The 20,000-nt window shown below is 35.8% G+C and overlaps 1 protein-coding gene across 1 annotated transcript in view; it reads right to left on the reverse strand.

The window, feature by feature from the left end:
- Positions 1-1,708: 1,708 nt before the first annotated feature.
- Positions 1,709-20,000, reverse strand: part of LOC115230901 (ankyrin-3-like) — a 36,840-nt gene continuing 18,548 nt past the window's right edge. Inside the window, 12 exon segments of the mRNA XM_036499856.1 lie at positions 1,709-2,052; positions 2,155-2,176; positions 2,623-2,779; positions 5,580-6,018; positions 6,121-6,222; positions 6,325-6,346; positions 6,798-6,865; positions 6,868-6,953; positions 10,930-11,900; positions 12,354-12,510; positions 15,748-15,899; positions 19,440-19,525. Coding sequence (XP_036355749.1) covers positions 1,814-2,052; positions 2,155-2,176; positions 2,623-2,779; positions 5,580-6,018; positions 6,121-6,222; positions 6,325-6,346; positions 6,798-6,865; positions 6,868-6,953; positions 10,930-11,900; positions 12,354-12,510; positions 15,748-15,899; positions 19,440-19,523 — 2,499 coding nt within the window. The 5' untranslated portion in view covers positions 19,524-19,525 and the 3' untranslated portion in view covers positions 1,709-1,813.

Raw genomic sequence — 20,000 nt, forward strand, 5'->3', positions numbered from 1 at the left:
ATATGTATGTATGTAGAGGCAAACCTACACAAATGTGCCCCAGGCGAATGTTTCCTTGTAACTTCTAGAAAAATGGATGTTTTTCAATGAAATTTCTTTCACAAATATCCTTCAGATGGCAAATATTCCAATTATATCGGAATTTGTTGTGAGAAAAACCTTTTCGGTGGGTGGAGAGAGAAATTTAGGAAAGTTCACCCGAGTCGGCTTTCTTTCCAAAAAAATAGATATTTTCAATAAAACCGTTTCAGATGGTGAAGATTTCGATTATATCGGAATTTAATATGAAGAAAATTATAAAAATTGGTGGATTCGCACAGATATACACTGACACAAAACAGAAAATAAAAAGATGAACTTTGGGAAAATAACCGTGATGTGTGTCAGTATGTATGTGTGCGAAACCATCAAATTTTTAAAGTTTTTTCATGTTAAATTCCGATATAATCCTAATCTACACCATTTGAAAGGTGTATTAGGTGGAAAAATATTAGGTGGAAAAAATCAACAGCATAATATAGTGAAATAGCAACATAATAACAATAACAACAATAATAATACAGTACAATGCAAAACATTATAGATCAGCAAATACATATAAAATGAAAAATATTGATTGACATCAGCAAAATCCAGAAGTGTACATGCATATAAAGGCATACAAGTCAGACTTTTGACGGTGATATATATTAAGTGGTAAGTTTAGAAATGATTTAAGATTGAAAGCTCAATAGGATTGACTGGAACATTTGAATTTCAATTATCTCCGTTACGGTTGGTTTATTAAGATACACTTACATACATACACACGTATATGTGCGCTTACACATATATACATAGATAAACCAAAAAAATAGAAAATACAAGCTTACATACACACATACATACATAACTACGAACGTATAGATCCATATATATATATATATATATAAACAAATACATATACCCGAAAACAACCACGCACACATATATGTATATATATACATACACATACATACTGTTAACTAAAATAGTATTAAGAATCATTAAAATTAAGATAATATTAATTGTTAATACAACGAAAGGGGTTGGAAGGGTAATTCGTAATATACAAAAAAGAGGGGCCTAAAAGGTAGAAAAAGGTAAGGGTTAATAAAAGGCAAAGGTTGGGAATATTGAGATAAAATTTATAAGGGTATAAACTCAAAACACAGATTTACCATAACCAGTGTAAAGAAGATGTAGGTTATTTGCATAAGATACATAATTAAAAATTACACCACATATTCCGTAAACAATCAGAAGACTAGGAAACCGTCCAGATATCAACACTTGTAAATTTTATCTGAATATTTTCCAACAGTAATCAGACACAAGAACAGGAGTAAAGAGGGAGGACAATTTATTAAATGAACCCCTGGATATTACTGGTACAGATTTTGACCCCAGGAGTTGAACTTGGAACACAAACGGATCAAAGTAAGGTGATGATTCTGCATTTAGCCCAGGGCCAGAGGAAAGAGGAAAATTTCAAGAGAAGGTGGGGGGTGAGGTGTTTTACATGGAATGAAAGGAAGAAGGGAGAGGATTTGAACCTGTAACGTTGAGGTAACGAAGGATGAGATGAAGTAAAGAATCCAGTCAGGTAACAACAACAACAACAACAATAATTATGATGATTAATTAATGAAGTTAGATTACAGTGTCATTAGAGTGTGAGAGAGAGAGAGGGGTGAAGCATGACGACCCATGGTGGGATTATGACATGAATGACTCGAAACAAGAAAACAAAGATTAAAGAAACAGATTTGGATAATCCAAATCCATTGGGGACTTACTTTTGAACTGCCAGATGGAGAGGGGTGTCACCCTCGAGGTTCACCTTATTGACATCGATGCCATTCTGTTGCAGGAGAAAATCAACAACATCCTTGCGTCCATGAAAAGAGGCAAGATGTAGAGGGGTGTCACCTTGCTTGGTCTCAGCATTAACATCCGTGTCTTTATGTTTCAGGAGAAGTTCAACAACGTCCTTGCTTCCATAGCGACAGGCAACATGGAGAGCTGTCCAACCTTTGTTCTCCACAGCATTAACATCGATGCCATTCTGTTGCAGGGGAAGTTCAACAACGTCCTTTCTTCCACAGCAACAGGGAAAATGGAGAGCTATCCAACCGTCTCTCCTTTGCTGATTAACCTAAAAAAAATAAACAATAAAGACATTAAAGATGGTGTTTATTGGGGAAAGAAGGAAAAAAAATGAAAAATGTCAGAAAAACAGAATCAGATTAATTTAAACAGGTGGAATGAAGGTGAGGGGAAAATAAATGAGATTTATAATGTATCTATACACACACACATTTGTGTATGCATATATATATATATACACTCTCGCACATACATATATACATAAATACCTATATATACATACGTGTTTTATATCTTCACGGATCATTTGTTTATGCATTTTTGTGTATATATGCGTTTATGTGTGTGTATATTTGTGTATGTACAGGTCTGTGTGAGCTGAAGAAAAGTTTTTAATCAAAAACATATAAATATAAACTGTTTCATATACATAAAACACAAACCAACATACATATCATTATACACACACACACATATATATATATATTCGCTGACCTGTAAATTGTTATTTTCTTTGCTATTTAACAGGACTTTGACTACATCTTCATAGTTCTTCCTCACAGCCAGATGTAGAGGTGTGTTGCCCCCTGAGTCCTGCTTATTAACATTTGCTCCACTGGAGACTAAGAAGGCCACAACATCAGTTTTGTGGCTGAAAGGAAGAAAAACAAACATAAAACATCACATTCACTTAATAATTACATCAAATATACACTCGTGTTCCATTAAATGCATAAAAACCTATATATACTACAGCCTCGTGTGTGTGTGTATGTATATATATAAATATATCTATATATATATATATATATATATAAAAGTTATAGAAAAACAAAACGGATTTGGGTGAATTTTGAGAAAGTTTGAAAATTTGTTTTTACAACAATTTCCGATATAATTGGAATCTTCATCATCTGAAGCATTTTTGTGAAACAAATTCGTCGTGGGGCCCATATGGACGCATATATATATATATACACACACACACGTACATTATATATCACCGGTACATATCGCTAGTTGAAATGTCAAAGTCAATAATATTATACAGGTGTATATGTGTATGTGTATATATATATATATATATATATATATTTATATATATATATGCATGTATGTGTATGTATGTATATATATATATGTATATATATAGAGAGACAGACAGACAGAGAAATATGAGCCACTGAAATACGTATAATCGTTAATACACAGTAGACAAATGTGTACGTGTGTGTGTATACACATATTAATAGGTGAGGGTATAAAGTATAAATATTTTTATCCCAGCGAGTGTACAATAGAAAACAAGGATTAAGTACCGTTGTTAGTATCTATATATTTGGTATACATTGAAAAATGTATTGTAACCCTTTTGCGAAAGATGGAATGTCTGAAAATTATAGACAAACTAATTGATAGCAGATTTCTCATCAATCTAAAAAAAAAACAACAGCAGCACGTCGTAATTGGCGGGAAAACTACGTCTGCAAATGTAATGTTGTCATAGCAACAGACTATGCAAGAGAAAGTTTGCTGTTAAGGGCAACGAGGCGTATTTTTACCGCCAAAAGAAACAGTAAAGTATGGCGGTCATATAACACACATAAATGAATATATAAACACACAAATATTTATTATATATGTGTGTGTATACATATATATTTATATATATATATATATGTGTGTGTGTGTGTGTGTATATAAGTTAAACTCCAGTGTTTGACTCGAGCAAAAAAAAATTGTGCAATAGGTGTAAAATAAAATGTAAAATGAATATGTAAAAAAAAAATACACTCTGGCGAACGAGGGGCGGTGGAGACGACTCGGAAAATTCACACGATCAATCTCACAGGATCCGAAAACTACATGTTGTTTTATACCTGTTACACTTTTTGTTTTCATTTTTGGGACCGGTTGTCGAGTGGGGTTACCGGATCGTGTGAATCATCCGAGTCCGCACCCCAGATATACACTGACACAAAACAGAAAATAAAAAGATGAACTTTGGGAAAATAACCGTGATGTGTGACAGTATGTATGTGTGCGAAACCATCAAATTTTTAAGTTTTTCATTTAAATTCCGATATAATCCTAATCTACACCATTTGAAAGGTGTATTAGGTGGAAAAAATATTAGGTGGAAAAAATCAACAGCATAATATAGTGAAATAGCAACATAATAACAATAACAACAATAATAATACAGTACAATGCAAAACATTATAGATCAGCAATACATATAAAATGAAAAATATTGATTGACATCAGCAAAATCCAGAAGTGTACATGCATATAAAGGCATACAAGTCAGACTTTTGACGGTGATATATATTAAGTGGTAAGTTTAGAAATGATTTAAGATTGAAAGCTCAATAGGATTGACTGGAACATTTGAATTTCAATTGTCTCCGTTACGGTTGGTTTATTAAGATACACTTACATACATACACACGTATATATGCGCTTATACATATATACATAGATAAACCAAAAAGACAGAAAATACAAGCTTACATACATAACTACGTACGTATATATCCATATATATATATATATATATATATATAGACAAATACATATACCCGAAAACAACCACGCACACATATATGTATATATATACATACACATACATACTGTTAACTAAAATAGTATTAAGAATCATTAAAATTAAGATAATATTAATTGTTAATACAACGAAAGGGGTTGGAAGGGTAATTCGTAATATACAAAAAAGAGGGGCCTAAAAGGGTAGAAAAAGGTAAGGGTTAATAAAAGGCAAAGGTTGGGAAATATTGAGATAAAATTTATAAGAAGGGTATAAACTCAAAACACAGATTTACCATAACCAGTGTAAAGAAGATGTAGGTTATTTGCATAAGATACATAATTAAAAATTACACCACATATTCCGTAACAATCAGAAGACTAGGAACCGTCCAGATATCAACACTTGTAATTTTATCTGAATATTTTCCAACAGTAATCAGACACAAGACAGGAGTAAAGAGGGGGGACAATCTATTAAATGAACCCCTGGATATACTGGTACAGATTTTGACCCCAGGAGTTGAACTTGGAACACAAACGGATCAAAGTAAGGGGATGATTCTGCATTTAGCCCAGGGCCAGAGGAAAGAGGAAAATTACAAGAGAAGGGGGGTGAGGTGTTTTACATGTAATGAAAGGAAGAAGGAGAGGATTTGAACCTGAACGTTGAGGTAACGAAGGATGAGATGAAGTAAAGAATCCAGTCAGGTAACAACAACAACAACAACAATAATTATGATGATTAATTAATGAAGTTAGATTACAGTGTCATTAGAGTGTGTGAGAGAGAGAGAGAGAGGGGTGAAGCATGACGCCCCATGGTGGGATTATGACATGAATGACTCGAAACAAGAAAACAAACATAAAGAAACAGATGGGATAATCCAAATCCATTGGGGACTTACTTTTGAACTGCCAGATGGAGAGGGGTGTCACCCTCGAGGTTCACCTTATTGACATCGATGCCTTTCTGTTTCAGGAGAAAATCAACAACATCCTTGTGTCCACGAGTAGAGGCAATATGAAGAGGGGTGTCACCTTGCTTGGTCACAGCATTAACATCCGTGTCTTTATGTTGCAGGAGAAGTTCAACAACGTCCTTGCTTCCATATTGACAGGCAAGATGGAGAGCTGTCCAACGATCTTTCGTCACAGCTTTAACATCCGTGTCTTTATGTTGCAGGAGAAGTTCAACAACGTCCTTGCTTCCATAGCGACAGGCAAGATGGAGAGCTGTCCAACGATCTTCCTCCACAGCTTTAACATCCGTGTCTTTATGTTTCAGGAGAAGTTCAACAACGTCCTTGCTTCCATAGCGACAGGCAAAATGGAGAGCTGTCCAACCTTTGTTCTCCACAGCATAAACATCCGTGTCTTTATGTTGCAGGAGAAGTTCAACAACGTCCTTGCTTCTATAGCGACAGGCGAAATGGAGAGCTGTCCAACGATCTTCCTCCACAGCTTTAACATCCGTGTCTTTATGTTGCAGGAGAAGTTCAACAACGTCCTTGCTTCCATAGCGACAGGCAAAATGGAGAGCTGTCCAACCTTTGTTCTCCACAGCTTTAACATCCGTGTCTTTATGTTTCAGGAGAAGTTCAACAACGTCCTTGCTTCCATAGCGACAAGCAAGATGCAGAGCTGTCCAGCCCAATTTATTTTTCTGATTAACCTAAAAAAGATGAACAATAAAGACATTAAAGATGGTGTTTATTGGGAGAAGAAGGAAAAAAATGAAAAATGTCAGAGAAAAAGAATCAGATTAATTTAAACAGGTGGAATGAAGGTGGGGGGAAAATAAATGAGATTTATAATGTATCTATACACACACACATATGTGTATGCATATATATATATTATATCACTCTCGCACATACATATATACATAAATACCTATATATACATACGTGTTTTATATCTTCACGGATCATTTGTTTATGCATTTTTGTGTATATATGCGTTTATGTGTGTGTATATTTGTGTATGTATGTACAGGTCTGTGTGAGCTGAAGAAAAGTTTTTAATTAAAAACATATAAATATAAACTGTTTCATATACATATAACACAAATCAACATACATATCATTATACACACACACACATATATATATATATTCGCTGACCTGTAAATTGTTATTTTCTTTGCTATTTAACAGGACTTTGACTACATCTTCATAGTTCTCCTCACAGCCAGATGTAGAGGTGTTTCGCCCCTTGAGTCCTGCTTATTAACATTTGCTCCACTGGAGACTAAGAAGGCCACAACATCAGTTTTGTGGCTGAAAGGAAGAAAAACAAACATAAAACATCACATTCACTTAATAATTACATCAAATATACACTCGTGTTCCATTAAATGCATAAAAACCTATGTATACTACAGCCTCGTGTGTGTATATATATATATATATGTGCAAATATGTATTATGTAAAGGCAAACCTACACAAATGTGCCCCAGGCGAATGTTTCCTTGTAACTTCTAGAAAAATGGATGTTTTTCAATGAAATTTCTTTCACAAATATCCTTCAGATGGCAAATATTCCAATTATATCGGAATTTGTTGTGAGAAAAACCTTTTCGGTGGGTGGAGAGAGAAATTTAGGAAAGTTCACCCGAGTCGGCTTTCTTTCCAAAAAAATAGATATTTTCAAATGAAATTTTCAATAAAACCGTTTCGGATGGTGAAGATGTCGATTATATCGGAATTTAATATGAAGAAAATTATAAAAATTGGTGGATTCGCACAGATATACACTGACACAAAACAGAAAATAAAAAGATGAACTTTGGGAAAATAACCGTGATGTGTGTCAGTATGTATGTGTGCGAAACCATCAAATTTTTAAAGTTTTTTCATGTTAAATTCCGATATAATCCTAATCTACACCATTTGAAAGGGATTTGTAGAAATTTTCACAGAAACAAAATATCCACTTTTCTGAAAGTTATAGAAAAACAAAACGGATTTGGGTGAATTTTGAGAAAGTCAACTCCTCAACGTTTGAAAATTTGTTTTTACAACAATTTCCGATATAATTGGAATCTTCATCATCTGAAGCATTTTTGTCAAAGAAATTTCATTAAAAAATATCAATTTGTCTCAAAGTTATAAGGAAACAAATTCGTCGTGGGACCCAGTTGTGTAGGTATGCCTATACATATGCACGCATATATATATTTATAGGATCTCGAGTATCGAGTACCAACGTCTGGCTAGCGCGCACGCGCGAATCCGCGTGTGCGCAACCGGGACCACTCTGCGATAATGTCAAAGTCAATAATATTATACAGGTGTATATGTGTATATATATATATATATATTTATATATATATATGCATGTATGTGTATGTATGTATATATATATGTATGTATATAGAGAGACAGACAGACAGAAATATGAGCCATGAAATACGTATAATCGTTAATACACAGTAGACAAATGTGTACGTGTGTGTGTATACTCATATTAATAGGTGAGGGTATAAAGTATAAATATTCTTATCCCAGCGAGTGTACAATAGAAAACAAGGATTAAGTACCGTTGTTAGTATCTACATATTTGGTATGCATTGAAAAATGTATTGTAATCCTTTTGCGAAAGATGGAATGTCTGAAAATTATAGACAAACTAATTGATAGCAGATTTCTCATCAATCTAAAAAAACAACAACAACAGCAGCACGTCGTAATTGGCGGGAAAACTACGTCTGCAAATGTAATGTTGTCATAGCAACAGACTATGCAAGAGAAAGTTTGTTGTTAGGGGCAACGAGGCGTATTTTTACCGCCAAAAGAAACAGTTAAGTATGGCGGTCATATAACACACATAAATGAATATATAAACACACAAATATTTATTATATATATGTGTGTGTATACATATATATATTTATATATATATATGTGTGTGTGTGTGTGTGTGTATATAAGTTAAACTCCAGTGTTTGACTCGAGCAAAAAAAAATTGTGCAATAGGTGTAAAATAAAATACACTCTGGCGAACGAGGGGCGGTGGAGACGACTCGAAAATTCACACGATCAATCTCACAGGATCCGAAAACTACATGTTGTTTTATACCTGTTACACTTTTTGTTTTCATTTTTGGGACCGGTTGTCGAGTGGGGTTACCGGATCGTGTGAATCATCCGAGTCCGCACCCCAGATATACACTGACACAAAACAGAAAATAAAAAGATGAACTTTGGGAAAATAACCGTGATGTGTGACAGTATGTATGTGTGCGAAACCATCAAATTTTTAAAGTTTTTTCATGTTAAATTCCGATATAATCCTAATCTACACCATTTGAAAGGTGTATTAGGTGGAAAAAATATTAGGTGGAAAAAATCAACAGCATAATATAGTGAAATAGCAACATAATAACAATAACAACAATAATAATACAGTACAATGCAAAACATTATAGATCAGCAAATACATATAAAATGAAAAATATTGATTGACATCAGCAAAATCCAGAAGTGTACATGCATATAAAGGCATACAAGTCAGACTTTTGACGGTGATATATATTAAGTGGTAAGTTTAGAAATGATTTAAGATTGAAAGCTCAATAGGATTGACTGGAACATTTGAATTTCAATTGTCTCCGTTACGGTTGGTTTATTAAGATACACTTACATACATACACACGTATATATGCGCTTATACATATATACATAGATAAACCAAAAAGACAGAAAATACAAGCTTACATACACACATACATACATAACTACGTACGTATAGATCAGCAGGTCTTTTGTTAGCGGCTCTCCAGCCATCTATTTAAAACTGTATACAGCTATGGTACGACCACACTTGGAATTCGCATCATCAGTTTGGAATCCCTATCTTGCTCAGAACATTGACCTCCTGGAATCTGTCCAGAGACGTGCAACCAAACGCATACCCTCCATCAGACACCTACCATATTCTGAGCGCCTTGTTTCCCTGGGCATGATTCACTGAAGCTCCGCGTCTGGCGACGGACTTGGTAAACACCCACAAAGTTATCAACCACCTCACCAACAACAACACTGAACACCTTTTTGATCTCCATGTGTCTAACACACGTGGACATGCCTACAAAGTAAGAAAACAACACACGCTCCCATGACTTTCGGAAACATTTTTTCACGCTCAGAGTTGCTGAAGCATGGAATAAACTGCCTGCATCAATTGTTGACTGCCATGACACTGCATCATTTAAGGCCCTCATGCTTTCCGAAATCCACCGAAACTACACCTGATTATATATACACTTTAGATGAGTTGTAGTGCACCTGAGCACTGTACACAATTATTATTATTATTATTATTATTATTATTATTATATATATATATATATATATAAACAAATACATATACCCGAAAACAACCATGCACACATATATGTGTATATATATACATACACATACATACTGTTAACTAAAATAGTATTAAGAATCATTAAAATTAAGATAATATTAATTGTTAATACAACGAAAGGGGTTGGAAGGGTAATTCGTAATATACAAAAAAGAGGGGCCTAAAAGGGTAGAAAAAGGTAAGGGTTAATAAAAGGCAAAGGTTGGGAAATATTGAGATAAAATTTATAAGAAGAGTATAAACTCAAAACCCAGATTTACCATAACCAGTGTAAAGAAGATGTAGGTTATTTGCATAAGATACATAATTAAAAATTACACCACATATTCCGTAAACAATCAGAAGACTAGGAAACCGTCCAGATATCAACACTTGTAAATTTTATCTGAATATTTTCCAACAGTAATCAGACACAAGAACAGGAGTAAAGAGGGGGGACAATTTATTAAATGAACCCCTGGATATTACTGGTACAGATTTTGAGCCCAGGAGTTGAACTTGGAACACAAACGGATCAAAGTAAGGGGATGATTCTGCATTTAGCCCAAGGCCAGAGGAAAGAGGAAAATTACAAGAGAAGGGGGGTGAGGTGTTTTACATGGAATGAAAGGAAGAAGGGAGAGGATTTGAACCTGTAACGTTGAGGTAACGAAGGATGAGATGAAGTAAAGAATCCAGTCAGGTAACAACAACAACAACAACAATAATTATGATGATTAATTAATGAAGTTAGATTACAGTGTCATTAGAGTGTGTGAGAGAGAGAGAGAGAGGGGTGAAGCATGATGCCCCATGGTGGGATTATGACATGAATGACTCGAAACAAGAAAACAAACATTAAAGAAACAGATTGGGATAATCCAAATCCATTGGGGACTTACTTTTGAACTGCCAGATGGAGAGGGGTGTCACCCTCGAGGTTCACCTTATTGACATCGATGCCTTTCTGTTTCAGGAGAAAATCAACAACATCCTTGTGTCCACGAGTAGAGGCAATATGAAGAGGGGTGTCACCTTGCTTGGTCACAGCATTAACATCCGTGTCTTTATGTTGCAGGAGAAGTTCAACAACGTCCTTGCTTCCATATTGACAGGCAAGATGGAGAGCTGTCCAACGATCTTCCTCCACAGCTTTAACATCCGTGTCTTTATGTTGCAGGAGAAGTTCAACAACGTCCTTGCTTCTATAGCGACAGGCAAAATGGAGAGCTGTCCAACCTTCGTTCTGCACAGCATTAACATCCGTGTCTTTATGTTTCAGGAGAAGTTCAACAACGTCCTTGCTTCCATAGCGACAGGCAAGATGGAGAGCTGTCCAACCTTCGTTCTTCACAGCATTAACATCCGTGTCTTTATGTTTCAGGAGAAGTTCAACAACGTCCTTGCTTCTATAGCGACAGGCAAAATGGAGAGCTGTCCAACCTTTGTTCTCCACAGCATTAACATCCGTGTCTTTATGTTTCAGGAGAAGTTCAACAACGTCCTTGCTTCCATAGCGACAGGCAAGATGGAGAGCTGTCCAACGATCTTCCTCCACAGCTTTAACATCCGTGTCTTTATGTTTCAGGAGAAGTTCAACAACGTCCTTGCTTCCATATTGACAGGCAAAATGGAGAGCTGTCCAACCTTTGTTCTCCACAGCTTTAACATCCGTGTCTTTATGTTTCAGGAGAAGTTCAACAACGTCCTTGCTTCCATAGCGACAGGCAAAATGGAGAGCTGTCCAACCTTTGTTCTCCACAGCTTTAACATCCGTGTCTTTATGTTGCAGGAGAAGTTCAACAACGTCCTTGCTTCCATAGCGACAGGCAAGATGCAGAGCTGTCCAGCCCAATTTATTTTTCTGATTAACCTAAAAAAGATAAACAATAAAGACATTAAAGATGGTGTTTATTGGGAGAAGAAGGAAAAAAATGAAAAATGTCAGAAAAACAGAATCAGATTAATTTAAACAGGTAGAATGAAGGTGGGGGGAAAATAAATGAGATTTATAATGTATCTATACACACACACACATATGTGTATGCATATATATATATATATACACGCACGCACATACATATATACATAAATACCTATATATACATACGTATTTTATATCTTCACTGATCATTTGTTTATGCATTTTTGTGTATATATGCGTTTATGTGTGTGTATATTTGTGTATGTATGTACAGGTCTGTGTGAGCTGAAGAAAAGTTTTTAATTAAAAACATATAAATATAAACTGTTTCATATACATAAAACACAAACCAACATACATATCATTATACACACACACACATATATATATATATTCGCTGACCTGTAAATTGTTATTTTCTTTGCTATTTAACAGGACTTTGACTACATCTTCATATTTATTCATCACAGCCAGATGTAGAGGTGTTTCGCCCCCTGAGTCCTGCTTATTAACATTTGCTCCACTGGAGACTAAGAAGGCCACTGCATCAGTTTCGTGGCTGAAAGGAAGAAAAACAAACATGAAACATCACATTCACTTAATAATTACATCAAATATACACTCGTGTTCCATTAAATGCATAAAAACCTATGTATACTACAGCCTCGTGTGTGCATATATATATATATATATGCAAATATGTATGTATGTAGAGGTAAAACTACACAAATGTGCCCCAGACGAATGTTTCCTTGTAACTTCTAGAAAAATGGATGTTTTTCAATGAAATTTCTTTCACAAATATCATTCAGATGGCAAATATTCCAATTATATCGGAATTTGTTGTGAGAAAAACCTTTACGGTGGGTGGAGAGAGAAATTTAGGAAAGTTCACCCGAGTCGGCTTTCTTTCCAAAAAAATAGATATTTTCAAATGAAATTTTCAATAAAACCGTTTCGGATGGTGAAGATTTCGATTATATCGGAATTTAATATGAAGAAAATTATAAAAATTGGTGGATTCGCACAGATATACACTGACACAAAACAGAAAATAAAAAGATGAACTTTGGGAAAATAACCGTGATGTGTGTCAGTATGTATGTGTGCGAAACTATCAACTTTTTAAAGTTTTTTCATGTTAAATTCCGATATAATCCTAATCTACACCATTTGAAAGGGATTTGTAGAAATTTTCACAGAAACAAAATATCCACTTTTCTGAAAGTTATAGAAAAACAAAACGGATTTGGGTGAATTTTGAGAAAGTCAACTCCTCAACGTTTGAAAATTTGTTTTTACAACAATTTCCGATATAATTGGAATCTTCATCATCTGAAGCATTTTTGTCAAAGAAATTTCATTAAAAAATATCAATTTGTCTCAAAGTTATAAGGAAACAAATTCGTCGTGGGGCCCAGTTGTGTAGGTATGCCTATACATATGCACGCATATATATATTTATAGGATCTCGAGTATCGAGTACCTACGTCTGGCTAGCGCGCACGCGCGAATCCGCGTGTGCGCGACCGGGACCACTCTGCGATAATGTCAAAGTCAATAATATTATACAGGTGTATATGTGTGTATATATATATATATTTATATATATATATGCATGTATGTGTATGTATGTATATATATATGTATGTATATAGAGAGACAGACAGACAGAGAAATATGAGCCACTGAAAACGTATAATCGTTAATACACAGTAGACAAATGTGTACGTGTGTGTGTATACTCATATTAATAGGTGAGGGTATAAAGTATAAATATTTTTATCCCAGCGAGTGTACAATACAAAACAAGGATTAAGTACCGTTGTTAGTATCTACATATTTGGTATACATTGAAAAATGTATTGTAATCCTTTTGCGAAAGATGGAATGTCTGAAAATTATAGACAAACTAATTGATAGCAGATTTCTCATCAATCTAAAAAAAAACAACAACAACAGCAGCACGTCGTAATTGGCGGGAAAACTACGTCTGCAAATGTAATGTTGTCATAGCAACAGACTATGCAAGAGAAAGTTTGTTGTTAAGGGCAACGAGGCGTATTTTTACCGCCAAAAGAAACAGTTAAGTATGGCGGTCATATAACACACATAAATGAATATATAAACACACAAATATTTATTATATATATGTGTGTGTGTATACATATATATATTTATATATATATATATGTGTGTGTGTGTGTGTGTGTATATATGTTAAACTCCAGTGTTTGACTCGAGCAAAAAAAAATTGTGCAATAGATGTAAAATAAAATGTATTAAACGAATATGTAAAAAAAAATACACTCTGGCGAACGAGGGGCGGTGGAGACGACTCGGAAAATTCACACGATCAATCTCACAGGATCCGAAAACTACATGTTGTTTTATACCTGTTACACTTTTTGTTTTCATTTTTGGGACCGGTTGTCGAGTGGGGTTACCGGATCGTGTGAATCATCCGAGTCCGCACCCCACCCACCCGCCCTGTCACAAAAATTGAACAAAAGTAGAGTACCGGGTGTAAAATAATGTGTAAAAAACGAAAATGAAGAACAAAAAATTCGCCGACGAACGGGGAAGTGGTGAGATTTGAATTTTCCGAGTCGTCTCCCCACCTCCCGTTCGCCATATTTTTTTTTTTCATATTCGTTTACTACATGTTGTTTCACACCTATTGCACTATTTTTTTCCTTTTTTCTTTGCTTGGGCCAAACACTAGATTTTAACCTAATGTTTCCCTCCTCTGTCTTCTCCATCTGAAGGAGCCATGTCCCTCTTCTAATGCAAGACACCTTTCTCTCCAGCAATATTAGCTCCCCCACCTCACCACCTCAACCAGTCGAGAGGTCTTTGTCTCGCAATTAACTGGTGACCTCACTGGTTTGGATGGCATGTAAAAGGCATCCAGTACACTCTGCAAAGTGGTTGGTGTTAGGAAGGTCGTCCAGCCATAGAAACCAAACCTAAGCAGACAGTAGTGTTTGGTGTGGTCTTCTGACTTGTCTGTTCCTATCAAACCCTCCTACCCATGCCAGCATGGAAAAGGAACATTCGATGACGATGATGGTGTGTGTGTGTTTGTGTGTTTGTGCAAAATTCTGGAACAATTTGTGACTGCAGAAGCTATAGAAACTAACAAGAACTTCAAAACATGTTTTATTGTCCAGAGATGACCTTATGAAGCACAATTCAAAATATAATAGATCTCAAAATGTGTTGAGTGAGTTGCAGATGGAGGTGAGAAATAATTTCTGTAAGAAATTTACAGATTATTTACTGTCAAAACAAGCTAGAGAATCTTTCTTGTTGCTTTAGATCTCAAATAACATTTTCTTTGGAGAAAAATTGATCGATCTCCCCATAATCAATATGAAGAGAAGGCACTGAATCAGAATGGGTCAATCTTAAGAACTGTTGGCTCTCAAAGAATATCTCCATACTTTGTTATATATATACTGATATGTATGCATGTATGTATAGGATGACTCACGAGTCATCTTCGTAGTCATAAAGCGAGACAGATGAGTGACAACCTGGCCACTGGTGGTGGTGTAACGCACCATACTAATCATATCTGTTTTGACAAAAAATAATGAAAAAGATTTTTGTGATTCAATGAAGATGATTCATGGAGAAAATGAGAAAAAGATGTTATTTGGCTACTACTACCATGTTGTTATCGTGTCACACTGCCTCTATTATGGTATCTTTGGATATTCAAATAGTCTGGAATTGCAAAAAATTTCAAAACAAAAGCAGATCTGAAGATTTTAATTAATTCAAGCCTTACCTTTCCACAGCATAATGCAATGCTGTATTCTTGCCTTCGTCACTGATGTCTATATTGGCTCCAGATTCTATCAAGAAGGCTATTAGACTTGTGCTGCCCTGTTCACAAGCCGCCATTAAGAAAGTTTTACTGTCTGAACCTTTTTGGTTGACCTGAAGAGAAGAAAGAGAAGATATATAAAATATATCAAAGGAGAGAGAGAGATAGAGAGAGAGAGGAGGGAAGAATAGAGAGAGAGAGAGAGAGAGAGAAGAGAAGAGAGAGTAAAGAAGATGCTGGAGTGAAAGAAAGGGATATGAAAGACGAAGAAAGAAAGATACACACACACACACACACACCAGTGTGCAACATGAAATAGAATGTCTTGCTGAAGAATACAACACACAGCCCAGACTGGGAATCAAACTCACTATCTCCTGATTGTGAACCTGTTGCCCTAACCATTGAGTCATGCGCCTTCATATACATATACACACATACACACACCCATGTATGTATGTATGTATGTAAGGGTGGAGGAACTCTTGAGAGTCAACAGCCTTCCAATAAATGTCTTAAGGCTGTATCATGCACGGGAACATAGAAATAATTGGACTGAATACCCGATCGCGCGGTTAAACCATTGGGAGTGAAGGACTCCTAGCCTTTGTTAGGGCATCCTTCTAGGCGAAGGTAACTCAGGTAACTGGGATAACTCCGGCATAAAACCTGCAGCTCAGTGGTTGCCGATGATGTTGACTTGTTCTTCTTTTCGGATTATGGCTGCTGTTGCTTAGTGAGTGGGATTGACTCAGTGCACAGCCTTTCCTCACTTTTACTATATCCATACTTTGTTATATATATGCTGATATGTATACATGTATGTATGTATAGGATGACTCACGCGTCATCTTCATAGTCATAAAGCGAGACAGATGAGTGACCACCTGGCCACTGGTGGTGGTGTAACACACCATACTAATCATATCTGTCGGGCATGTGGAAGAGAGTGTAATTCGGCAGGAGGACTTAAACGACATGCAAAGGTACATGAAGCCCAGTTACAACTACAGCCGGCTATTACCAGTAAAGGTCTTAGTTGCCAATTTTGTACAAGACATTGTAGATCTTTAGCTGGGTTAAAAAGTCACATTCGATCACAGCATCAATAACAGTTAAGTTTCGTGCAATGGCCATACTCGATAACAAGGGGGCAGCCATCATGTATAGGTTACATCTCCAATCTGGTATGCTCATTTTGTCCAGAATGCCAATCTACTGGAAGCTGTCCACAGATGTACAACCACACAAATAGCCTCTCTCAATCACTTATTATTCCTTAAAAGTATTGCTTCTCCATGCATCAACACAGAATTTTGTCATTTCTAGCAACTCACTTGATCCCACAAGATTATCCCTCATCTTCCAATAACAAATTTGACCACTTCTGGAATTTAATATCTTTACCACTCTGAGACATGCTTATAAAGTAAAAAAAAAACACCCATCCCAGTTTCCATGATATCAGAAACAATATTTTTATGCTCAGAATTGTCAAGGCATGGAATAAACTATCTACGTTGGTTGTTAGCTGTATCCTTCAAAAACACCACACTTTCTGTAATTCAGAAACACTACATCTGAGGTTCCTATGAACCCTTTCCTTTTTGTGGTTCTTTTACTGCTCCCTTTTCTGTCTTTTAGTGTTCTATCCCGTGAACGATGGCATGCACTTTAGATGGTCATTAGTGTCTTTCTTTACATGACTTGTGCTTCCTGTCCTTTCATAGAAGTGGACAGAGCAATATCGAAGGAAATCAGTTCAAATATACCGTTTCATGGTAGATGGAAGAGTCTTTCTTATGAAACATAAGATGTCTGTCTTAGGGAAAAAAAATCAGTTGAGAAAATCTACCAGTTTATTACTGGTATGTATGATATCAATTATGAATTGAAGAGAATACTGACAAGATTTCAAATGTGGTATCTGATAGGAGACACACAGGTAAATAAGAGAAACCATCTACACAAAGCAACTGTAGGGATTAGGCAATAAGATGGTGTATAAAGTAACTGAACAGGGGAAGAGCTATAAAGGGTCAAAACCTCAGAAATAATTGTGTAGATTCTAAATATATCAGACTGGATTTTAGTTTAGTATTCCCTGGTAAAGCTCATGAAATTCTACACTGTGTTATCACTGATGCCTGGCATAGTAGCACTTTCATTTAATGCTATAATGATGAAAGAGATTTAAGAAATGGTGAGAGAAGAACAGGATGTTTGAAATGAAGCATGGATCTTCAGATGTCATATGTCTGGTGAAACAGCAACATGAGATCTTGGAAAAGAATGAAAGCAAATCTACAAGAAAGGTGTAGAGCACAGGTAAATCAAGGTGAAAAAAGCTTAGAAAGACTGTTTAGTTCATGCATAAGCTCAAGGAAAAGATTGAAAATCTATTTATGTTAGTCACTGAATCTATTACAAAGTAACTACTTGTAATTAGACATCTGTGACATCTTTGGAACGATACCAACCACAGCTAAATATGTGCAACTATGGAAAAGGAGGAGACACAAATGAAAAGAAACAATGGAGAAAATAAGAAATATTCTGAAAGTAGGGATCAGAATTTTGAGCCTAAATGAGGCAGCAGCGGTGTCAGGGCTTACATTAGTTTGTAGCCATACAATATGTAAGAAGGTGTGAGTGGTTCATACACAACTGTATTACACCTGTACAAACAACACTATCGACTTCTCCTTGAGGAAAACACCTACCCTCACTAAACTGGCAGACATTCACCCACCATTGAAATACATGTATGATGGTCATCAAGAAAATAAAGGATGTTTTTTCTGCATTTCACCATTTGTCAGCTGTCTTCCCTCCCAAATTAAAGCCTCATTTTCTGGTCTCTTACCAAGAGTATCTCTATAGATTTTACAGAATCATTCCACCCACCACTCCCTAACCATGATGGTTCTCTGATCCAAACTCAACTACACATTGAGTTTCATATATTTGTATGACCATAGCCTGGTCCTTATAAAATTTTCCACAACCCCTACCCAAGGGTAGCACTACTCTCTTAGAGAAGCCCTGTTTTATAATTCTTGCTGATAGTGTCCTATCTGCTGACTACCAGCCAGTCATTCTAACTTCCAATATTTCAATTATAAAGTAAAAAGTCATAAACAACCATCATCTTTGTCCCTTTGGGTATCTTTCTCTATTCAATGAGCCCCAGAACAGTTCCATAAAGCCGGTTCAAGCAGGGGTCTGATTCCTACGTGACTCCCCAGGGTTTTGGTTATGTTTGACAACTTCTGCAAAAGAAATACTGTAGCCCTTGACATCGGTAAAACCTTCAACTGTGTATGGCAAGAGAATTTCTTGACAAAGTCACCATTTATCTATTGGGTCCATCTGTCCCCCATCTCTTGGACTGAATATTTCCTGCCAGAATACTCCATTGCAGTGTGTGAGGATGGGTTTCTCTCTCACTCACATTCCATCAATTCTGGCATGCCTCATTGTCTGGTTGAATATTTATAAAAAGTGACAATGATGAGGATTAGAGGAAAGAGGTAAAGAAAGAAATGAAATATTATGGACAAATATATCTGGTTATTTAGGAACATTTAATATTGTGTATAAAATAATAAACAAACATTCAACATTGAAGAAGCAATATAAAGTAAACTTACTTGATCAGGATTTTCTTTGATAAGTCGTTTCACATCTTCAAAGTCTCCATTCTGAATCTTGCTTATAATCTTATTTACATCCATGTCTTTTGAATAAAAAGGAAAGTAAGATAATTTTTAAAAACTTATAAAATGAGGTAAAGAGCAATTTAAAGAAGACGGAACAGCTCATTTGTGAAATTAACATGCAAATGGCTGAGTACACCAAAGACGCGTGTATCCCTAATGTTGTTTTGAGGGAGATTCAGCATGACACAGAGTGTGACAAGGCTGACCCTTTGAAATACAGACACAACTCATTTTCACTGAGTAGACTGGAGCAACGTGAAATAAAGGTTCTTGCTCAAGGAATCCTCCTACTCATTCCCCACCCCACCAACCCACCAACTCTCTGCGCATGAGTGGCTGGGGAAGCAAGCATATTAATGTGTTAATGCGTATCCGCAGGTTTGTATGTAATTGGACGCATCTATCAATGGTGCTACCACAAACCCCAGTTTTGCTTGATTATTGCACCCAGAATCTCTTACTGGTCACCTGATATGTTATCTACTTACCCGC

The sequence above is a fragment of the Octopus sinensis genome, unplaced genomic scaffold (genome assembly GCF_006345805.1).
Source record: "Octopus sinensis unplaced genomic scaffold, ASM634580v1 Contig16736, whole genome shotgun sequence".
Classification (NCBI taxonomy): Eukaryota; Metazoa; Mollusca; class Cephalopoda; order Octopoda; family Octopodidae; genus Octopus; species Octopus sinensis.